This window comes from Sinocyclocheilus anshuiensis, unplaced genomic scaffold (genome assembly GCF_001515605.1).
Source record: "Sinocyclocheilus anshuiensis isolate Anshui unplaced genomic scaffold, SAMN03320099.WGS_v1.1 scaffold1559, whole genome shotgun sequence".
Classification (NCBI taxonomy): domain Eukaryota; kingdom Metazoa; phylum Chordata; class Actinopteri; order Cypriniformes; family Cyprinidae; genus Sinocyclocheilus; species Sinocyclocheilus anshuiensis.
This window is the reverse complement of record NW_015551091.1, coordinates 215,234-237,457: the sequence shown is the minus strand read 5'-3', so window position 1 is coordinate 237,457 and position 22,224 is coordinate 215,234. Positions and strand designations below refer to the sequence as shown.

Below are 22,224 nucleotides of genomic sequence, written 5' to 3'. Positions count from 1 at the left end.
GAAACACACGGGTGAAATGGCATCTTTAAAAAGACGATCCGTCGTCTTTACAAAGACGATAAATAATCTTTACAATAAAGATTATTGTACTTTTTTAGAGAAATTGGCTCTTTTAGGGAAATGCTTTTTTACGTGCTGAGATGCACAGGGGAAACGGCCGTTTGCAGCACGACAGGGGGTAGTGCAGCCTGAAGTGCGCAACCCACTCGACACAGGAACGACCACCGCTGAAGCACCATCTGCCAACACAAAAAGCTCCAGAGAGTGCGCTAGTCTCTTCACACACGAAGCAGTTTGGTAGAAGCAGAACGATGTTGTCACTCGGCTCCGAAGCGAAAAGCCGGTTGCACCGGCTGCCTTTTTATGCTCACGCTGTGATCAGCGGCAGCTGGATGCAATCATCTCATGCCAATGTGCATTGGCTCGTTTAGTTTACACTCGAAGTGGATTGGTCTCTCTAAGCGAGATCCCAATTCGTCGGTCACCGACGTGACTCGGAGTGACCGACTGAAACGGAACCGCAGTTCCTTTGAATTTAGTGAATTCAGTTCAACATGACGACCATCATGTAAAGATTTTTTTTCTTGATGCTCATTTTTTCGGTATTACTAATTCATTCAGAAATACATTTAAAATGCAGTTCAGTTCATAAATACAGTGACTTGAATGCAGCTCTTCTGTGATTGAATGGTTTTCACTCTGAAGTAGTTTGGCATAGTCTATTATTTCTTATAAAAAATTATTTTATCAAAACTGCTTCACTGTTTATTAATATTTGAAAAAAAACAAACATTATGGTTCAACCAACATGCAGTAACATGCAGGGGGGAAAACAATGTCGAAAATGTGTCAATAATGAAGAAGAAGTAGAAAAACAAACTTTTTAAAATTCTTTAAAAGAAAACCCCACTAGGTAGTTTGGCATGATCTAATATTAATAAGACAACTTTTATCTGCCAAATCAAAGTCATGTGGCGCAACACACAAAAAAACATAAAACAGGAAATTATATATCATTACTATGTGCCAAGGTTAATAAGTCTCTAAAATATCAGATAATTTGATCTTTGGTTTTGAAAAAAGTCACGTGGTGTGACTCCCCAAATACATAGTGATATTCATAAATTAATAATTAATGATATTTATATATCTTTATACACTTTTTACCTTGAAAAATAGACACTCTTATTTATGATTGACCCTCATTGACACTTTTGTTTGTGTGTATTCAGGCTGTAAGCCCTGGTCCAATGCCATGGAAATCCTGGATGAGAAAGATGGAATGGACACTGAGCTGTTGGTTTATGCCATGACCCTTATTAACAAGGTACCCGGACAGTATTATGGTTCAGAAATGTCAGACACTTTTAGCACACTCTCAGTTACATGGTGTTATATATGAATTTACTCTAAAAAAATAAAATAAAAAGTTATATTATATTCTTATATATCTGTGGTGTTTCTGCAGACATTGGCTGTGCTTCCTGACCAGGACACATTCTATGATGTGGTTGACAGTCTGGAGGAGCAGGGCATGGAGGCCATGGACAAGAGACACGTCAACAGGAAGGGCACAGATTTGGACCTAGTGGAACAGTTCAATATCTATGAGGTTAGCGTGTGCTCAGTTTGCTTTTCAATTAGACACCGTCTGAATGATCTTGTTCAAAACTGATGATACTGAGGTCTAAATTCACACCAAGTCCAATGCAAATGAACAATATGAAATTTTAAAATGTCAATTGTTTTTTTTTACAAAAAAGTTGACAAAACGTAGTCCTTGATTTGTAAAACTTTAACATAGATGTGATATTTGTTATTTGCTGTTAGTCTAATAATCATGTTTATCCATAGTCAACCCTTCGTCATGAAGATGGTGATGATGAGACACAGCCTCCTCCATCCGGACACAAAAGTCGGCGTCGGGCCAGTGTAGGGGCCACGCCTGAGAGGCGGGGTTTGGAACGTCGCCGCAGCCGAAGACACTCGCTGCAAAATGGGAAAGGCCACACTTCTGCTCCTTCTTCCCCCTGCCACAGCCACACACCCAACATCCTGCCCCTCAATGGCCAGAGGATAGACGATATCAGTGAAAGGTGAGAAAAGAGAAAGAGAGAGATAGAAGTTGACTTGAATAAATTATATTGTGTCTTCTACTACATTTAAAAGCAAGTGACAGAATCCTTTAAACAAGGATTTAACTGAAATTTCAGTTAAAATATCTTAAAAATTGTCGTCATGTAACTGGAAAACTAAACAATATACAGATTATGAAAATGTGAAAACAAAAATATGATATTTGCAATTGTTGTTTTCACTTTCAAAAAAAAGTGAAAGTGAAAGTGAAAGTGAAAGTGAAAATCCTACACTAAACCATTTTTTTTTTGCCCTCCCCTGACCACATATATTCGTTTTCAGCAACAAAACACTACGTGTAGTTCAGGATGTACTGATTTTTAAAGAACAGGAAGCAGTTTTATATTGGGTGTTCTATCATGATACTTTTGACATGAGAGTTTTTAAGTCCCAAAAGAAGATGGAGAATTTAATAATGCTCCGAGGGAGAGACTGGGAGCACTTGCTAGTCTACAGACATTCATATTAATCATATGCACACGAGGGAGGCGGTGGGAACCTGTGAGGCTGAGAGGAAATAGGAAGTTACTGAAATATGGAGTTTCGAGCCATGCATGATTCTCAGGGCTGTAGCACTACATGAGGTACTCGATCTTGTCCTTGCATTTTTTGTTGTAAATTATAATCATACACTGAATCCGTATCCTTTGAATGTTTCAAAGGACAAAGGTGAAGGCATAGATATCCAAACTGGGAATCACAGTAATATATATGAAGCTAGTATAAAGCTTCATATAGTTTTTCTCTCATCCAGCGAGTCAGTTGTAAGAAGGGACACGGTAAGGTCACGTCAGGCAGTGGAGAGAGAGAGTACAGGACAGCTCAGCCGCTCTGTGTTATGTTGGATGTATTCTGTGTCTCAAAGCAGATCTTACTATAGGTGATACTGAATTACGGTGCCCCGGAAAATTTACTCACCAGTGTGTGAGATTGGTCATCGCATTTGAGTAATAGAACTCACTGTGTGTCCTGAAATGAAGAGTTGAGATCTAATCAAGTTCTCCAGTGTTTTAGCTGTATAAAATCTTTGTGAGAATAAAATATATAAGTTGAAATGCAAACAAGTAGAAAATAAATTTTTAAGCCTCAAATTAGTTCATAAACTAAAATTAATTTGTATAATATATATAATATAATTAATTATATTTCTGATGTTCAAAATTTTTTTTTAAGAAATATCTTTATTTTGCATTAAACTGGAAAAAAGTGACAGTAAAGAAGATTTATATTTCATATAAATGCTGTTCCTTTGAACTTCATATATATATATCATAGTTTTCACAAAAACATTAAGCAGCACATTAATTTTCAAAATTGATATTAATAAGAAATGTTTCCTGAGCACCAAATCAGCATATTAAAATGGTTTCTCAAGAATCATGTAACATTTGCCATCACAGAAATAAATTAATAAATAAATAATATATATGTATATATATATATATATATAGATATATATCATAAGAAAGCATAAGAGACTACTAAAATACTACTAAATCGTACTGACCCCAACATTTTGAACAATCTTATTTTAGAACAAATCTGGTTATCTTCTAAAGTATATGTATATTTTAAAGATGCTTACATGTTTTTACTGGAAAGCGAGACCAAAACTGATTAAAATATTGATTAAAATATAGTAAAATTGTGTTTTTGATATATATTAAAGAAAATAATTTTGATTTATAATATCTGTCATGATGTTTGCTATATTGGCCATAGTACTAATATATATTAGCAACCAAGATCTGTAAACTGTAACTACTAACAAAATTGTTTACCGTGAACTTGTGCCTGTCTGAAAGCTGCTCAGTACCTGCGGTCAGATATTGGCCAGAAAAGCAAGAATACTCCTGTCACTATCTCTTTATATATCCCGTAACTTTCCTCCTTTTGTTGAGCTACAGACTGCTTGTGCTTTTGATTATTGATGACAGGATCTGCTGTTAGTGATGGGCTTCATGGGTTATTTTTCTTAGAGCGGTTTGGTTGACAGATAGTTGAATTCATCTCAGTCAGTCATTTGATCCTGACGTCTGTTAGTGGAGCGGTTTGGTTGACAGATAGTTGAATTCATCTCAGTCAGTCATCTGATCCTGACGTCTGTTAGTGAACCCACCACAGGAAATTAGAAGGACCTTTGAAGTGTGGTGTTTTCCATATTAGTAATAAATACCAGTCTACTGGGAGATGGAGAGAGAGGCCCTTGAGCAGTGAGGCACGGGACTTCTCCTCTTCCTCCTAAAGGTCTTAATCCTTTGCTGTGTTGACTGTTGTGTAACTCGGTGGGTCTCAACTGGTGGGTTGTGACCCAAAAATGGATTATTGTTCTGTTTTGACAATGGGTAAGTATTTTTTTTTTTAGCAATCAAGGTATTAATATTTTAAAAGATTCAATACGAATGCAATTGCCAACTTATAAATTTAAAACAATTCTTGCAAAATAAATTACCTTTCATAGTCTTTTTAGTGGCAGTCTGGTAGCATAAATTCAATCCAATAATTGGCCTTAACTCCTTATTAAACAACAATACTAAACAAAAGAATGTAGGTAACATATTTAATTCATTAATATTTATAAAATATTACAAACTAAATAAAAGAAAAAGATCTATGTCTTTAACTACAGTTCATGTCATATGAACAACCAGTCAGCAACTACACTGATTTATTTATGTGTGCTTGATTCATTAAACCGACTCATCAGAGTTAACCAATATATTGGTAACCTTACATATAAATAACCTGGCAATGCAAGTAAACTGTGTTTACAAGACTTAATTAACCCTTAAATGCATGAATGTTTCGCCAATCATTATTCATATATGGGTCTTTATACATATTCGGGTCTTTAGCGACCCGGACCAATATATCCAGCACGGATGGATCTCTAACTGCTGTAATAGCAAAAAACTCTCTTGATATTTTAAGAACAATTACAGAAGAATAAAATAAAGCATATTTCGTTACCTTTTGAAACTTAAAAGGGTTCAATTTGAGCAGATGATTTTACCATCGCTGTCAACGTCAGAGCACACTTCCACAGTGCATTCAGCATCTGCCTCACATTCACAATCTCAGCCATATTCTCAAAAAGTAAGCGTTAGCGTTAGTTCTGGCAGGTCACGTGAGTCAAACTTGCATCAGCTGATTCTCAGCTGATCACATCTACCTATAGGAATACGACACCTATCGCGGCATTCCTATATAAGCTCTATTCAGTATTATTCTGCAGCTTTTCAGCTTGCTCAGGAGCAAATTAAGCATCGCTGCTCGCAAATCAAACTGTTGCAGCGTGTTTCAGAACATCTGAAATCCACATCTAAGATAAGTGAATGCTGTTTTAATCCATATCGCTGTGTATATTACCTGGTCTGCTAATTGAAAAAAGCATATTTGCAGCAGCATTTACGCATCTGTGTTCATACAGCTGGAGCAACATGTAGTCTAGAGCATGTAATCGCTCTGAGGACACGCCGATAGTTAAGGCCATGAGAACAAGTTTAAATGAAACACGCATTCCCGTGTATGCGTTTCAACTGGGGTTCGCTGTATTCAGGAGCATAATCTCAATGTTACGGTTGTTTATTTCTAAGGTTGATGTTTAATTAGCTGTGTGAGTGTGCGGTTGATTTCAGCTGCGTCAGAAGCACGCGTTTATCGCTCCTAATGGCTTCTATACATATAAGAATGTAATATTAATGACAGTCATTCGAAGTATTTCCGCAGGGTGTATGCTTCCCCTGCTGGACTGCCACTCAATACTTATTAGAGATTCATAATTTCTGATCCGCTTGAATATGTGCTCACGCGGAGTAATGTGAGCATATGAGCATGAGAAATTAGGGTGATATGACGTGTATTGGAAGGTTGCGACTGAGCGCTCAAATGAACACAAAGGATTTAAATATAGTCCAATTATTCTAAGCAAGTACAAGCAGCGCTTTACAAATAAAAAAATACACGTAACTACAGTCGTTTTCCTCTGGCTCCTCACTTGCTGAGCTTGGGGTGATGCTTCCCCCATAAATATATTAAGCAACATTTCCTGCTAAGTTTCTTATTTCATTTTCTAGTGGGTTTTCTGCATCTTTTTCAGGTATTGCATTAAAGGGGCTTGCTGCTCTTCTTAGCTGCTTATAAAGAAGAGCACCCCTTCCCTGCTACTCTCCTCCGGTAAGGGGCTTGCTGCTCTTCTTAGCTGCTCATAAAGAAGAGCACCCCTTCGCTGCCTTCTCCTGTAAGTTGCTGCTGCCCCAGACTCTGTTATTCCAGAAGGATATGCTTCTTTCAGAATGCCATCGGTTGTGGTTTGGGTGGTTCTGGCCTATCGTTTGTGTCGGAGGGGTTATTATTGCTGCTCTCCCTGCTCATTCATGACAGGCTGCATGGATGGACAGGGAGGTTTTTGTCCAGAACAGAACCATACCGCCAAACCAAACTTTATGCGAAGTATCTGTCATTTTGACGATAGTGGTCCTGACAGAAATTAAGCGTTAGCGTTAGTTCTGGCAGGTCACGTGAGTCAAGCTTGCATCAGCTGATTCTCAGCTGATCACATCTACCTATAGGAATACGACACCTGTTGTGGCATTCCTATATAAGCTCTATTCAGTATTATTCTGCAGCTTTTCAGCTTGCTCAGGAGCAAATTACCCTCCTCCATCCCCAGCTCCTCCTTTCGCCACAGTCAGGACTTGGATTTCTGATATTCCTTGCTAATCAGACTCCTTTATCTTGAAGTGTTACACTTAAATATCATTAAGTACATTAATGATATCTGCCTTGTTCTGTTCTGTTAACCCTAGGGAGGTTATTATTGCTGCTCTCCCTGCTCATTCATGACAGGCTGCATGGATGGGCAGGGAGGTTTTTGCCCAGAACAGAACCATACCGCCAAACCAAACTTTATGCTAAGTATCTATCATTTTGACGATAGTGGTCCTGACAGAACTATCATTTTCAATGACTTCATATTCAATATTTTGATCACTGGCAGCTTATTCACCACATCCAGCATCAAATGACAGTGACATTTATATTTCATTGAATATAGTAATTGCTCTGCAGTAAAGCCATTCAAATCAGTTCAAATTTTGCTGATGATATTCGTTTGTTCTATGCCTGCGGCAATTATGAGTGAAACGTCACGTCATCATTGTGTGTCAAACAGTGACACCTTGAGGAAAAAAGATGCATTGCACATATTGAGTCATCAGATATGTAAATATAGTTGCACAAGAAAAAATACTTCGGATCTCTAGCGATCCTATACACTTTTTACAAAAAATTAATCAGAAAACTGGCATTCTTTTATATTTTACAACTTTTTTTCTTGTTATATTGTTTATAATTAATAGATTGAGGAATACTAAGAAAGTTGATGTCTAACTTAAAAAAATGAAGGAGGGAGAGGGTAGCGAATGATGTCCCGGGTCGCTAAAGACCAGAGGTATGTATTTAAGGGTTAAAAAATCGGGTTATTTGTGTATTCTACTCAGAGTATTCCATTTGTTCTTTGAGTTGTGATGCTAATTTGTTTATGCTTAAGCTGTTTATGACCTTATACCGATAAAGGAAAACAGTTTAACGCATTTACATGATCATACGAGTTGTCTTATTGAGCATAATCGGTTTAAGAACGTGCGTTTTGATTCACTAAAAAGAATCAGCTCATAAAATCATTCGTTCAGCAATCAGACTACACTGGTCATGTTGTCTATTTTGGGCTATAGATTCATGCTGCTTTTATGTGTTCTCAGATATTTCCTACTTCCCACTTCTGAAGCCGTAATTACAAGTTTGTCACGTTCAAGTGCTTTGTTGTCAGAAAGAATAGGAAACATAGAGGACAACAAGTTAATTCTTGCCTATTTTTTTGGGGAAAAAGTGTATTAAAGCCAAAACTGATATTTAGTCAATACCCACCAAATTTTGAAGTATAGCATCCCGTTTTCTGGCAACTATAGAAACATTACCCGCATTCACCGCTGATTACAAGAGAGGATATTTGTTACTTGTAGAATCTAGACAATCAGCTTGCTGATGATTCCATAATTTCGGTCAAATAATTGCTATTTTCATTGTGTAAAATAGATACAATATGTGTGTTACTTATCTGTAATGACAAGAGAAAGCAATATAGATGTTATGGGGAAAAAAAGGAAAAGGAAAAAAAACCTTAACAGTCACTACAGCAATAATTCGCTCCTCCTCCATGTTTTAGTTTACAGTTCAACTCATAAACGCAGTATCAAAATTATCTCTTGAGTTTCCCAGTCATAAATACAAATTGAAAGGCCAGGAAGAGGCTAGGAAACTCATATTTATGATTATTCCGAGAGCGCTTTGAAGGCAGCATAATTCGCAATGGTTTCCTCCATATTGTACTGGTGTGACATTAAGTTTGACCAAGTAACATAACATGACTTTTCCTAAAGGTTTTGTATTGTGGTTACCTGTGTCATATTGTTTGCCGTCAGAGCATGTGGTTCTTGTCCTTTCCTTTCATTTCTGCTCTTCCTTTCCTTTCTTTGCTCATCCCTCCTTACAACCCTCAATCCCTCCTTTTTGCCACAGAGATGAGGAAGAGGAGGAGAAGAATGAGGAGCTTCAGAAAACAGAGCTCTCTAGACAGGCATCCGAAAGGTATTTCAGCGGGATAGGATTTCAGGGTATAGAGTCTTAGAGCTAGAAACCAGATTGTAGATTCTTATCCGTGTTCTGATGCTATCTCTTTCCCTGACTTGACTAACATAAATGTTTCCCAACATATCATGGTGTTCACCATCATTTACTAGATCTTCTGCTGTTATTCTGTTGTTCGTAGCTGGATGCCATCCACAGTAGATGAAGCTTCTAGCTTGTGTTTGCCTTTAAAGTGCATGGTCAACTTCATTCCCAATGTGGCTGATACAGACAATGAGGAAAACCTCCGGGACAGGTCTGGGGTTAAGGTTATCCACAAGGCCCCAGTATCCTCCCCTCCTTTTACCCCAGATTTTGGCCCTCCGATATCACCCAGACTGTCTTCTTGGGCTTCAGTCAGGTCCTTGGGGGCCCTCTCGTCCCGGGGTTCCTCTGTCACCTCCTCAGCCTCCACCTCCTCAAGCAAAGACCCCTTGTCCCCTGTCCTTCCTCTTCTCTCTTCCACCCTTCTTCCTACTTGCCCAGTGGATTTGGACGAGGCGTCTGTGGGCACTCCGCAGGGTCGAGACCCAGACAAGCACTGCAGGTAGTGCAGATAGATGCAGTAGATTCTCGCCACTCACAGAACAATTCCATGCTTGTGCAGGTGGGCTCTGTTCCAAATTAATAAGCTGCCTAAGTAGACAGCATAATTAGGGATCATAGGCAATGATTCTGTGTTCCTGACACAAAAGATGTTGTGTTATCAATGTGATGAACTATGAAACTCTATTCGAATCAGGTGTGTGAAGTGTAGTTCACATGAGGAGTGCTACTTTTGGGGTGTGTGTGAGTGTCTGGAGTTGCTGCCTATGTAAAGTGTTTCAAGTCGAGTTCTATTAGGTTCCTGTCTTGAAAGAGAGACACCTATTTAGACAGTAAAGTTTGGAATAGAGCCATTTAAAGTTGCATGTCAAATTCAGAGAATGACTTTCACTCCCACATACTGTATGTCAAGCTATGAGATCCCTGAGAGATGAACTTAGGAAATCCATGTCTGATTTTATTGATTCAACTCTCACAAACACTATGACAACAGTATTTGTGGAACTTTCATCCTCTAGTAGGAAGGAAGTGTGGCATGGGATTCGCTTAATCTCTGGATCTCCTGTGAATGGCGAGGGTTTATTGTTTTGCCTGTTCCATCAAGCCCACCTCTGAAAAGAGCCAGACCCTCACCCAGTGGATCATCACTCTATCCCTTTGTACCTGCTTCCAAGAGAACACTGTAAAACGTCCTGTATCTTCCAAAAATTGCACCCTCATAAAAAGTGCTACGCTTGCTGTGTCTTAACTTATGATCATGTGCAATATGTGGCTTATTCTGTCTTATATGTCAAATCCTCAGACCAATAAAAGAAGAAATGGATACCAGTATGATCAGAGCCTGATAAATCATTATAGACTATGGGCTTTGTTGCTTCCTTGGAATGCAAAAAGACAGATCGTTTTATAAACAAAAGTCTTTTTTCCCTTGAACCAGCCACTGTAGTGCAAGACACTCCCTAAAGGATGCTAACTTTTACTGACATTTACAGCTCATCTGCCTTTAATTGGTGCATTGTACCACTACAGAGCCAAGAGAAGCCTGTAAATTAAGTCACATATAAAAGGGCAATTGTATTTCACCCTGGACAGTGCCTGTAGGGCCCACATTTCATGAGAATAAAGCTGAAAATGCTTTGCAATGTCATGTGCATGTTTGCTTGACATTAAGACTGTGGCAGCTTGAGGAACCCATCTGGATTATAAAGTGGATCAAAGACAGTTCTTTTTTTTAGTCTGCTGACTATGCAGATGTGGACTCTTTAATATTTAAAAACCTAATTACACAGCAGTCTTAAGCTAACGGCACAGTACGCTATTAAAGTCATCATGAAATCCTCTCTTCTGGGAAAACTAGGCAACTATTGATGACACAGCTAACTTAACTGCCACAGATTAAAAATGGCAAGCAAGGAGTCAAGATTTGTTTGGTTAGCATGGTCCAGTTTGCCCCTGCTGGTAGGTGTTGTAACTACACCAAAAAGCATCTTTCTCCATTGATAACCTTTCAAAACTAGCCATGTATTCTGTAGTTTTTTTTCCATGCAAAAAGTGCTAATATATTGTAGTGGATTTTATGCCACTTAATTTTATTATTATTATTGGTGGGCTCTTAAAGGTGAAAATTACTTATATTTCCCCTTCTGCTGTCCTTGCTGGCTATTTAACAAGATCTTTAGTTTTTTTTTAATTAATAAACAGATACTGCTTTGATTCACTTTCTGTCACTTTACTTGTCTCTCGACTGCACTTGTCCCTTTGTCCTCTTCTTCTGTCCCAGCTGTCAGTCAGACTAATCTTTTATGTAATTGTGTGTCGATTACTAACTTCTTTTCATGTTCTGTCTCTTCTGTGCAGTCTGTCAGATGTTAGATACTCAAACACATCATGCGGTTCATGTGGCAGGTAAGGGAACAAGTTGGAAACAAATTAAGTTTGTGAGCTTTGGTGCAGAGTTTAAATGCAAAAGGTCATGTGGGTTCAAGTCTGGCTTGTGTAATTTCCTAAGTTCTTCATCCCATCTTTTCTTGTTCATCTCTTGGTGTCTACATAAAAAAAAAAAAAAAAAAAGTTTTAAAGCATAAAAGCATATTTAACATTTTAATATTAATATATTTTAAACATTTGTAATCAGTTACAAGAATGAGTTAAAAATTAAATTAAGACAACTTTTAATTTAATTTAATTTAATTTAATGTAATTTAATTTATAGGTTTTCATTTGGCAAGCCAAAAACAATTCAGAACACTTGTACAGAAAGTGCGTTATCTCTTTGTTTTTAGGTGCTGGAACACTTTGGAATTTCAAACAGTGTCTGTTTGTTTGATTGATTCATTGGCATAAAGCCAGGATTCATTCCCAGCTCTGAGTTCTTACTCCGATAATATGTGTAATGAATCACAGCAGACTTAAACATAGAGGCAAGTGTAGGGAGCGAATGACAGCATGTCACTGACCTCTTTTAATGAAGATGTGGGAATGCACAGAGAAACAAACCCCTGCATGTCTTGAATCATATCTTCCAATACAAGGTCATTTCGTGTACATCTGCAGTCAGTGATCTGAACTGGCAAGCTGCTTTATTTGGGAAGAAGAGTTTATTTTGTCACTCACTCAGGTGAAAGCTGGATTTAGCAGAGCACCTGTGTGTGTCTGTGTGTCCTTGGCTGTTTGGGCAGTCGAGTGAGGCTTCACATTGGCCTCTTCACAATGTCTGTTGTGGTCCTGATGGAGGAAATACATGACATCATTTGGAATCAGAGCTTCACCCCCCCTTTGGCTGTGTGTACTAGCTGATGATAAGTCAAGTGTGATAAATGAAGTGAATGGAAAAGTTGGCCATTAGTTATTTTGGATAAATCGACACTTTAGCTTTATGCTGTTAAGAGGAAACTTCAGGACAAAGAGTCCTACAGATCAAATCGGTTATATGGTTGAACTTTTAATTAAATTCTCTTTTTTCCTTCCTTTAGCAATGGCTACGCAGGTACGTATCCTGGCAGGTCATCTGGGTTGTCCAGTGCCCCCTCCACACCCTATAACCGCTTCGGCCCTTCAGGAGGAACACCTGCAGACAGTAAGCCCGACAGGTGAGCCACTGTTCTTCTTTGATGTGTATATGGCTCTGTTCTGCACAGTAATCTTCAGATGTAACAGTTCTAAGGCTAAAATGGATATTATTATAAAAATAACATCAGAGAATATTCAAAACATATTTGAAAGCTGTTCTCTACTATGATTGGATAACCTCCTCATATCAGCATTACATTGTCGTTCATCAGGGCGATCTAAATACTAAATGAATCAAGTATGTTAAAACAGTATATTTAACTCTTCAAATGCCCAAGAGTATAATTCTTGCTATATGGAGGTATTGTCCTGAAATTCTGTTCCTCTTTGGTTTCTCTGGTCCTCCAGGTCTACTCTAGGTGGATTGTTAACCTCCTCCTACAGGCAGCACCAGGAGTCTCTAAATGCTGAACGTGAGCGGAGGCGCCTGGAGAGAGAGGAGAGACTTCAGCGCATTGAAAGAGAGGAGAGAAACCGTTTCAAGTTTGTGGACTTTCTCAGCATTTCATTTTGATGTAGTGTGTGTTTTCACCCAGGGCTACATTATTTAATGAATATGACAAAAACATCACTGCTTCCAACGTCATCGAGTATTTCTCATGTTGGAGATGGCCATGAGAAACATTTTGTCCAGCAGTCTAGAAAAGCAGCTGAGGCCTGCGTCCAAATTTTATCAGAGATCTAGGAGTTTTCCCGACTGGACAAGTTATTGCTTCTTATTATGGTCATTCAAAGGAAAACAGCATTCAGACCAGACAGTGAATAATCATGGTGGGCTGCAGGAAGACAAATGCTTGTTCTCTCTGTATGCTTGTCAGCCCTACCACATACCAAGTCTTTTAGTCAGCCTCTACTGTTGTGTAATAACAAATTAAAACACCAACTTGAATGGTTACTACTTGATTAACAATAAACATTATAACTCCAAATGTCTTTGGTAGACATATAAAAGGCATTCTTTTTCACTTTTTACGTGTGTGCTAATGTTTATTTTCTTTATTGCAGTCGGGATTATGAGGACAAGAGAGAAGAGGTCAGACAAACTCGAGAAGAAAGGTACATTCCAGAATGACTTTCACTTTTAGAGCATAATGTAATATAATATAATATAATATTCAAAGGTTTGGGGTTAGTAATATTTCAAGTTTTGTTTTTTTTACAGTTAAAAAACAGTAAAATGGTAAAATATTATTAGAATTAAAAAAAACTATTTTCTATTTTAATGTATTTTAAAATGTCAATTTTTCTGCAACCATTATTCCAGTCTGATCATTCAGATATCATTCTAATATGCTGATTTGCTGCTCAAAAACATTTATTATTATTATCACAATTGAAAATGGTTGTGCTGCTTAATGTTTTTGTGGAAATTGTGGCTTCAGTTTTTTTACGTTTTTCAGGATGTTTTGATAAATAGAAAGAATCCTTATGTTTCTGACACTGTAATAATGGACAGAAAATCTTTCTGCTTTCTGTATAATGAATTATATCATACACTCATACAGTATCATAGATTATTTTTATCATATTGGATAAATTACTGCAGTCCAATGCAATTTTGTCATGAAGCTTTGAGCCGTGTTTAATATCAATTATCAGCACAATGATAGTAATACACCTTGAAAACATTTATTAGACTGTGCAGCAGATGGGAAGCGTGTCGGCACGCGCTGCAGGTGAAATATGTGCACCAGGGCCCCTTTATGCCTGCTGTAGATTAAGACTTTGAAAGACGGCAGGACAAGGTGTGTAATTGACTTTAGACATGGGCTTTTTGCATTTACAGTAAATGTTAAAAACATGCATCCTGGCAAGTGGAACGGCTCAATGTCTTTGCATTTATTCAAGATCTTATCGAAAGTCACAGTCTTCCAATCTTTTTTCTTCAATTTGATGTGAACCTTACAGTATAGTATAATGATGTTATGGAATTAAATGGTAAGCCAACTTCAGGTGATAAAAAGGAAATGTTGTATAGTTATGAAACATCTGGTTCTTGTTTTTAGTAAATGTTTTATATTAGAACTGGGGCATATTTTTTGGGTTGATAAGTCAGGAGGGGAGCAGACAGCATCTGTCTTGACACCTGTTAAGGGAGAGTTATAGGTTACATAATGGGAGGATTTGTTGTGGAAGAATTTGGAAGTAAAGTTTGTTTATGTACAAAGCTAGAAATCAATATCCTCTTGCATGCTGAATGCACTGAAATTGTCTCTGTTTTATTTATCAGTCCACAAGCTGTTTCAGGCCTTCAACTCTCAGAATAGCAAACATTGTTATTTGTATTTAAAGCAACCTATAGTACATTAGTACAAGTACAATTCCCCTGGAGCAAATATTAATCACTAAATTATTAAAATCATTATAAAAATCTAGTTTAAAACACACATGCCATAGAAATGTAATCTTTGATTTCACCTTGAATACATGTGAGTATCTTAATCATGACTTTCAAAAATGCTTTTAGAAATTAAGTATTAATTCATAAATATAAAGTTTTAGGGCAGTGAAACCACATGACATTTTACAACTTTTTTTGTGTGTGTGTGTGTTATTTTTCTTTTTACTTTATGTCCCCAAAATATATCAACATTTATTTTAATTCAGAATTGAAAAACATACTCATCATAGAAGAGGTTTATTCAAATAATTTTATGGATAAGTTACATTTTTACAATAAGTAAAACATTAAGTTACATATCCTTTTTGCATTCGGACATGAAAATGAGCATTGTGTAATTGCCCTGATACTGTTTTTAGTGACATTTATTGTTTTATGTGATGTGTGCAGATATAAGCAATTGGAGCGGCTGGCAGCAGAGGAAAACAAAAGGGAACAACCAAGATCGACAACACGGGGGCGAACAGAAATCACCCTCAGCCTGAGTTCACGAACCTCCAGCAGCTCATTGTCTCGTTCTGCCACCCCTTTGACTGCAGAGGCTCAAGAGGATAAACGCTCTGTTCCACATCCAACACGAGGTGAGATTCCTCTGTGTACGGTAATATAGTGTGGCATTTCTGGAAAAAACTCTGGTCCTTATTTTTCCCCCAACGTGTGGAATCGAGCGGTTACCACACAAATGTTTTGTAAAGAAAACTATGTAAAGCCACTGGGGCAGTCAGCCATTAGGAAAAACTACATTTATTTGAGGTTTATTGACCTCAAATATTAACCACAATTTCAGAAATTGGGTCAGTGGTCATCCACATCTGAATCTGAGGGGCTGGAGTTGGTACGAATGGGCTGAACGACTGGAGCCTGGTCAATCATTCAGTCTCACTGTGGAGTTTCCGACTGGCTTAAGACTCACACATTCACATGAGAATTGCACGGCTGGGTACCCAATGTTTCAATCTTTTAATTTTAGTCACATTTTAGTCTTAGTTTTAGTTTTTCCATGTGCATTCCCATTCATCTCAATGACAGCTCTTAGGAAGTGTACAATTTGAATTGTGTAAAGGGAAAAGTCCTTTTCATGTTTTTAAAGTAATAGTAACCCAAAAATTAAATTGGCATAATTTACTTATTCTCATATAATTCCAAACCCATGTGAATTACGATCTTCTGTAGAACACAAAAGAAGATTTTTGAAGAATGTTTTAGCTGTTCTCCATAACAACATTAGACCCTATTGACTTTTATTGAGTGGACAAAAAAAAAAAAAAAAAAGCTTATAGAAGTAATACAGATTTGTAGTGACATAAGGATCAGTAAATGATGACAGATTTTTCATTTTTGGTGGACTATACCTTTAAAAACTGTCCAAAAAATAATTGGCCACTAGCAAAAATGTATATAATTCAATGAAATATGTGTGATATGGCTGATATAGCAATTAAAATGTTTTAATAAAATTAGGAAATTTAAAAGTAAATTAGTTTAAAAGTAAAGTAGTTATTTTCCATGGAGATTTGGGGTGGTTAAAAACACTGGTTTGTAACTGTAACAGTTATGGACGTCTGTGATTTGATTCAGTTTCTGTTCTCCTGCCCTGTTTAGTTCTGTTTCTATGGATTTTTATTAATTGCAGCTTTCCCTCGTTAATTAGCCCCATTATATATACTCCCTGTTTAGTTCAGTCCAAGGCCGGTTATTTGCTTTACATTTGTGTTGTGCTACACCTGCTCCTCGGATTTCTACTGTTTATTTCTTGTGGATTTATCATTAAAGAACTTTTGTGGAATATTCTCCGTTGTGCGCTCTTTACAGCACCAGTACTTAACAGTAACCAATAGGTTAAAGATTTAAACCATACAGTCCATGAACGTTGAGCAAGAGACTTAACCCTATATTGCTCCATGAACAACAACAAAACAATGCGGCGATGTGACTGAATATTTTCTAGAATAACGGTGATATTTGCTTATAGTACAAAATCAGAAAGAAAGAAAGACATCCATCAGCCGTGACATGATAATTGAGTGAAGCGGCTTGAGGTTGTCCATTCAGTGAGGCCCTGGTTATATCATATTCATGTGGTTTCTGAAGGCCAGAGTATTGGTCATACACTGGTCAGTGAATGAAAGCATGACCAGCCATGTGTAAAAGGATAGCAGTGTGGATCAGACTGTGGTTTCAGAGGTCTGAGCTCCTCCAAGACTATAAATTGAAAATATGGCACAGATCAACTGGTAAAATAAGACAAAAATACCTATTAAGAATAGTTTGTGTGTGTGTGTGCGTGCGTGTGTGTGATTTCAGCAGTATATCAACAGCACACTTCATATATCCTTAATATACAGTGGGTATAGAAAAGAATCACCCCCTTTAAAACAATCTTATTTTGTTCCTTTGCAGTCTGAAATGAAGACAGACACAGTTTTTTTTGTTGTTTTATCCAGCTGTATTTACTCACTAGTGCAGCTTATAACATCCAAGTGAAAGATAAACACCAAAATGAAAGAAAAAAAAAAATAAAGAAAAAATGTTCCAAACAGAATCACTGAGTTGGAAAAAGGATCACCCCCCTCCTAAAAATGACTCTACATTCCCAGAAAAAAAGGTGCAAAAGTTGTGTATAGAAAAGAATCACCCCCTTTAAAATAATCACATTTTGTTGCTTTGCAGCCTGAAATGAAGACGAACGTTTTAGTTTTATCCAGCTGTATTTACTCAGTGCAATTTATAACATCCAAGTGAAAGATATAACACCAACATGTCAGAAAAAAAAACAGACTTGTAAACTCAATCTGGTGTAGCTAATCACCTTCTCAATGGCACAGAAAGCCATTTGACTTTCAACTGTGATCTGCTGTGGTCATTTTGATTAGCTCAAAAAGGCTTTATCAATGCCTAGAAGCACAGTGAAGTATATTATTAAGGAGTGGAAGGTATTTGGTACAACACAGAGCCTCCCTGGATCAGGATGTCAGGATGCTGGTCAGAGAGGCTGCCAAGAGGCCTACAGCAACTCTGAAGCAGTTGCAGAAATTTATGACAAAGAGTGGTCATTGTGTGCATGTGACAACAATATCACAAATTCTCCACAAATGTGGCTTGTGTGGGGGGGTTGCAAGAAAAAAGCCACTCCTCAAGAAAGGCCACATGCAGTTACGACTGAGCTTTGCCAAAACGCACCTTGAAGATTCTGAGGCAGATAAGACTAAACATTTATTATTTGGTCTCAACACCAAACGATATGTCTGGTGGAAATCCAATACCATCCAAATAATACCATTCCTACATTAAAGCATGGAGCTGGTAATATCCTGTTATGGGGGTGTTTCTCTGCAGCAGGGACTGGAGCACTTGTCAGAATAGAAGGAGAAATGGATGGGGGAAAATACCCTCGAATTCTTGAGGAAAATCTGCTGCCCTCTGCCAGAAAGTTGTCAATGGGAAGAAGGTTTACCTTCCAACATGACAATGGACAAAGCACACAGCAAAACTGAGCATACAGTGGTTGAAGGAGAAAAAGGTGAATGTCCTTGCATGGCCTAGTCAGAGCCCAGACTTAAACCCCATTGAAAATCTATGGAATGACTTGAAGGCTATAGTTCACAAATGTTCACCATCAAATTTAACTGAACTTGAGCAGTTCTGCAAAGAAGAATGGGAAAATGTTGCAAAGTCTAGATGTGCAAAGTTAGTAGAGACCGAGACCGATCCCAACAGACTAAAGGCTGTAATTAAACAAAATACTGACACAAGGGGGTGATACTTTTTCCAACTCAGTGATTCTGTTTTTTTATTTATTTTTTATTTTTTCCCTGACATGTTGGTGTTATATCTTTCACTTGGCTGTTATAAGTTGCACTGAGTAAATACAGCTGGATAAAACAAAAAACTATGTCCGTCTTCATTTCAGACTGCAAAGCAACAAATTGTGATTATTTTAAAGGGGGTGATTCTTTTCTATACCCACTGTATTTACATAATTAAAGTGTAACATATTGTATACTATATATACTCTCTATACTATATCCATATTATTTTTCCATAATGACATTTACTGTTAACAGCTCTCAGTCATTCAGCTTTTGTATTTTGCCTTTGAATTCAAACAAGCATTTGATGGTAAGGTTGTGTGGAATTTTGTTTTGTTATTCCCCATGCTCCTGCAGGATCACATTTCCTGTATTTATTTGCATTTCTAAATGTGGAGGAGTAGATGTGGTAATTTTATGTGGGTTACCGTAACACAGACACTGGGAGAGGGGGATGTGTAGACTGCACATGAGGGATGAGGGGTGTGTGCATTGTATGCATGCAAAGTTTCTGCACTGCATCACTTCCTTAATCAGACTTTTGATCTTGTTTTCCAGTAAAAATATCTAAGCATCTTTGAAACTATATAAATTTACTTGGGACGGATAAACTCATGGCTCAGTTGGACTCTTGTAGTGTCAAAAAGTGAAAATACTTTTTAGTTTTATTAACGGCGCCATCTTGGATATAACTTTGGTCACTTTCACTGTGGTTACTGGTAAGGGATACAGGCTTGACTCCTGTTGCACATTCATACAGATTTTTTAAAATGATTTCTAAATCATTTTAAAAATCACACATGCGCTGATATTTAGGAAGACAGCAGTCTTGCTTGTGTGAAATTACACATATATTTATGACTCATCCTGCACTACATTGATTTTTGTCCAATCAGATGCTTTCTAGAGCAAGAATGCCCCTCCCACTAACACTTCACAAGCAAGTAAGCTCATGGCTTTGACATAACTAACACCTATTGGCAATTTAAATATGCAGATGAACCTCATATATGCCACATCACAAACTTCCTGTTTCAATAGGAAATATGTCAACACAGAACAGAAAACTGCAGTTTCATGTGGTCTTTATATCAAGACATGGTTAGTATAACTTGTAAGGCCTCTGGTATCATGAGAGTTTAGCATTTTTATTTGATAGAAGGTTCATTGTCACAAGTTTATTTTAAAATGGCATTGTTTCATCATTAGTTCCATGGAAGTTGGGCTTCTTATCTGGAATGGGTACCAAGCCAATCTTTTTTCCCCCTCAGGAACTGAGTCTGAGGCAAGCCGTCCGGTGCAGGCAGCAGTTGTGTGGCCTCCCTCAGAGCCTCCCTCTGCCTCAGTGTCTGCGCCGGTCTCACCCTCCAAACCAGAGGAGGAGCAGAGACCTGTGGAAATGTCAGACATCACGCTCTCTCTGTATCCAACAAACTCTGAGCTAGAGAGACCTGAGACAGAGGAGAAAGCGGAGGATGCTGATGCCGAAGAGTGTGAGGAAATGGTGTTGAGTGGAATGGAAGATGAAAAGAAAGAAAAACCAGAAGGAAAATTTGAGGAAGATACTAATGGAATGGGTACAGAGGAGTGTGTGAGAGAGCAGATGTTAGAGAGGGATGTAGAGGAGAGTGCCATCCTGAGTGAGAAGGAAAGGCAGAATGAGGAGCTAAATGAGAAAGATAACTGCTCTGCCTCCAGCATCTCCTCAGCCAGCAGCACTCTGGAGAGAGAAGAACGAGAGGAGAAACACGTCAGTGACAGTGACTCAGGTGAGAACAACACATACACAAGTCGAATTCTGTGAATGAGTGCAACACAGAGGGTCTGACAGTCACCACAAGATCCATATTAAAGGGGTCCTATTATGCTCTTTTACAAAGTCTTGATTTTGTTTTGGGGGTGTACTAGAACAGGCTCTCATACTAGGTTGTTCGAAAAACACATTATTTTTCACATATTTTACATTATTACAACACCTCTCTCCCCAGTCTGGCATGAACGGCTCGAATAGTTCCTGTATCAAATGAATGCCCAGAGCTTTGTAACTTTGCAGATCTTTTTTATGCTCAAACAGCAACATTACAGACTAACTAAAGTTGAAAAAAAGTGAAAAAGCATAATAGGACCCCTTTAAACATGTCTCTCTTGCCAAGCATTTCTTATCCACCATGAAACTGCACATTTTCATTGAAGGGATTTTTTATTTCAGTGGTGAAAATTAATTCAAGTTTCAGCATTTCTGTTTTCCGTTTATCAGTGCCAGGTTACGACATAAAAATAGACATGTTTTGTGAAGATGCACTCTTAAAATCATACATATTGTTGAAACTTGCTCTGAATTTGTTCTCTTAGGCAAGTGGGGAGACTGTATGAATACAGTGGATGTGAAAGATCAGTGTAACAAAGTTCTTAACAGCAAACGCTTCATGCTGGACGTGCTTTATGCTCAAAACAAGAAGGGAGAGGAAGATGAGAAAGAAAAGGAGAATGAGAATGAGAATGATAAAGGGTGTTCAGGTCAGAACTCCTCTGTGACCAGCCTCGCTAGTCGCATCTCCACTCTGGAGGTGCGTCGGCAAGCTTGTGAGCACAACATGAAGGAATTGGAAGTGGATCATCTGGATAACCAGGGTAGCGTACGGGCTGTGGCCGAGAAATTTGGAGATTTGGTTAAAGGACTGGTATCGCCTCATGAGGTGGAGAATTCTGGGAAGGAAGAGCAGCAATCACAGGAAAAACCTCTGCCGGCTCCTTCACCAACACACCCTAAAAAGGAGTCAGACCACATATGGGACCAGCTGATGGCCACGCCACGGGAGCTACGCATCAAAGAGCTGGACTTCACGGACTTGGGAGAGGAGGATGATGTGGACATTTTGGATGTCGGTAACGTGATCGGGTCAAGTGACCTCACGCCACCTCCTCCCCCGCCTCCCTTCTTGCCCAGCCTTCCGCCCCCGCCACCTTTATTTGGATGCCCTCCACCTCCCCCTATCCCTGGCATGATGATGCCCCCTCCACCACCTTTTTTGGCTTCAGTACCTCCCCCATATCTCGGATCTCCTCAACTTAGTCGAGGAGAACCCCTGCTCTTCCAGAAGAAGAAGACCATCCGGTTGTTTTGGAATGAGGTCAGACCTATAGACTGGCAGTACAGCAACCACAAGAGATGCAGGGAGTCACTGTGGTTCAAACTTGATCCAGTCAAACTGGACACAGCCAAGTTGGAAAACCTCTTTGAGACGAAGTCCAAGGAGCTGCCAGTTACAAAGGTACTGTTAAATTACCTCTTTTCGGTGTGGAAAAACTTGGAATCATTATTTATTGGAAAAACTATTGTATCAACTTAACAATGAAAGTTGTTTTGTGCTTACATCAAACATAATATTACAAGTTTTATGAACTTAAAAATAAAATGTTTCAATAGTTCAATAAGCTTGCATTTTCAGTTAACCTGAGCATTTATAATACATTAAAGTATGTAGAATTTACTTAGTTTATCTAACTTGTGTATCAGTTCATTGAGAAAACTGGAAAGGGTATAAAGTTACTTTTTTGCACCAAAGCAAGTTTTAT

The 22,224-nt window shown here is 38.2% G+C and overlaps 1 protein-coding gene across 1 annotated transcript in view; it reads left to right on the top strand.

The window, feature by feature from the left end:
• LOC107662660 (FH1/FH2 domain-containing protein 3-like) overlaps positions 1-22,224 on the top strand; it is a 172,546-nt gene that overhangs the window by 135,343 nt on the left and 14,979 nt on the right. Inside the window, exons 8-18 of the mRNA XM_016452738.1 lie at positions 1,233-1,327; positions 1,469-1,612; positions 1,855-2,096; positions 8,716-8,784; positions 11,227-11,274; positions 12,342-12,458; positions 12,787-12,921; positions 13,444-13,494; positions 15,230-15,420; positions 19,920-20,417; positions 21,001-21,920. Of these exons, the coding sequence (XP_016308224.1) occupies positions 1,233-1,327; positions 1,469-1,612; positions 1,855-2,096; positions 8,716-8,784; positions 11,227-11,274; positions 12,342-12,458; positions 12,787-12,921; positions 13,444-13,494; positions 15,230-15,420; positions 19,920-20,417; positions 21,001-21,920 (2,510 nt within the window). The remainder of the gene's footprint in view (positions 1-1,232; positions 1,328-1,468; positions 1,613-1,854; positions 2,097-8,715; positions 8,785-11,226; positions 11,275-12,341; positions 12,459-12,786; positions 12,922-13,443; positions 13,495-15,229; positions 15,421-19,919; positions 20,418-21,000; positions 21,921-22,224) is intronic.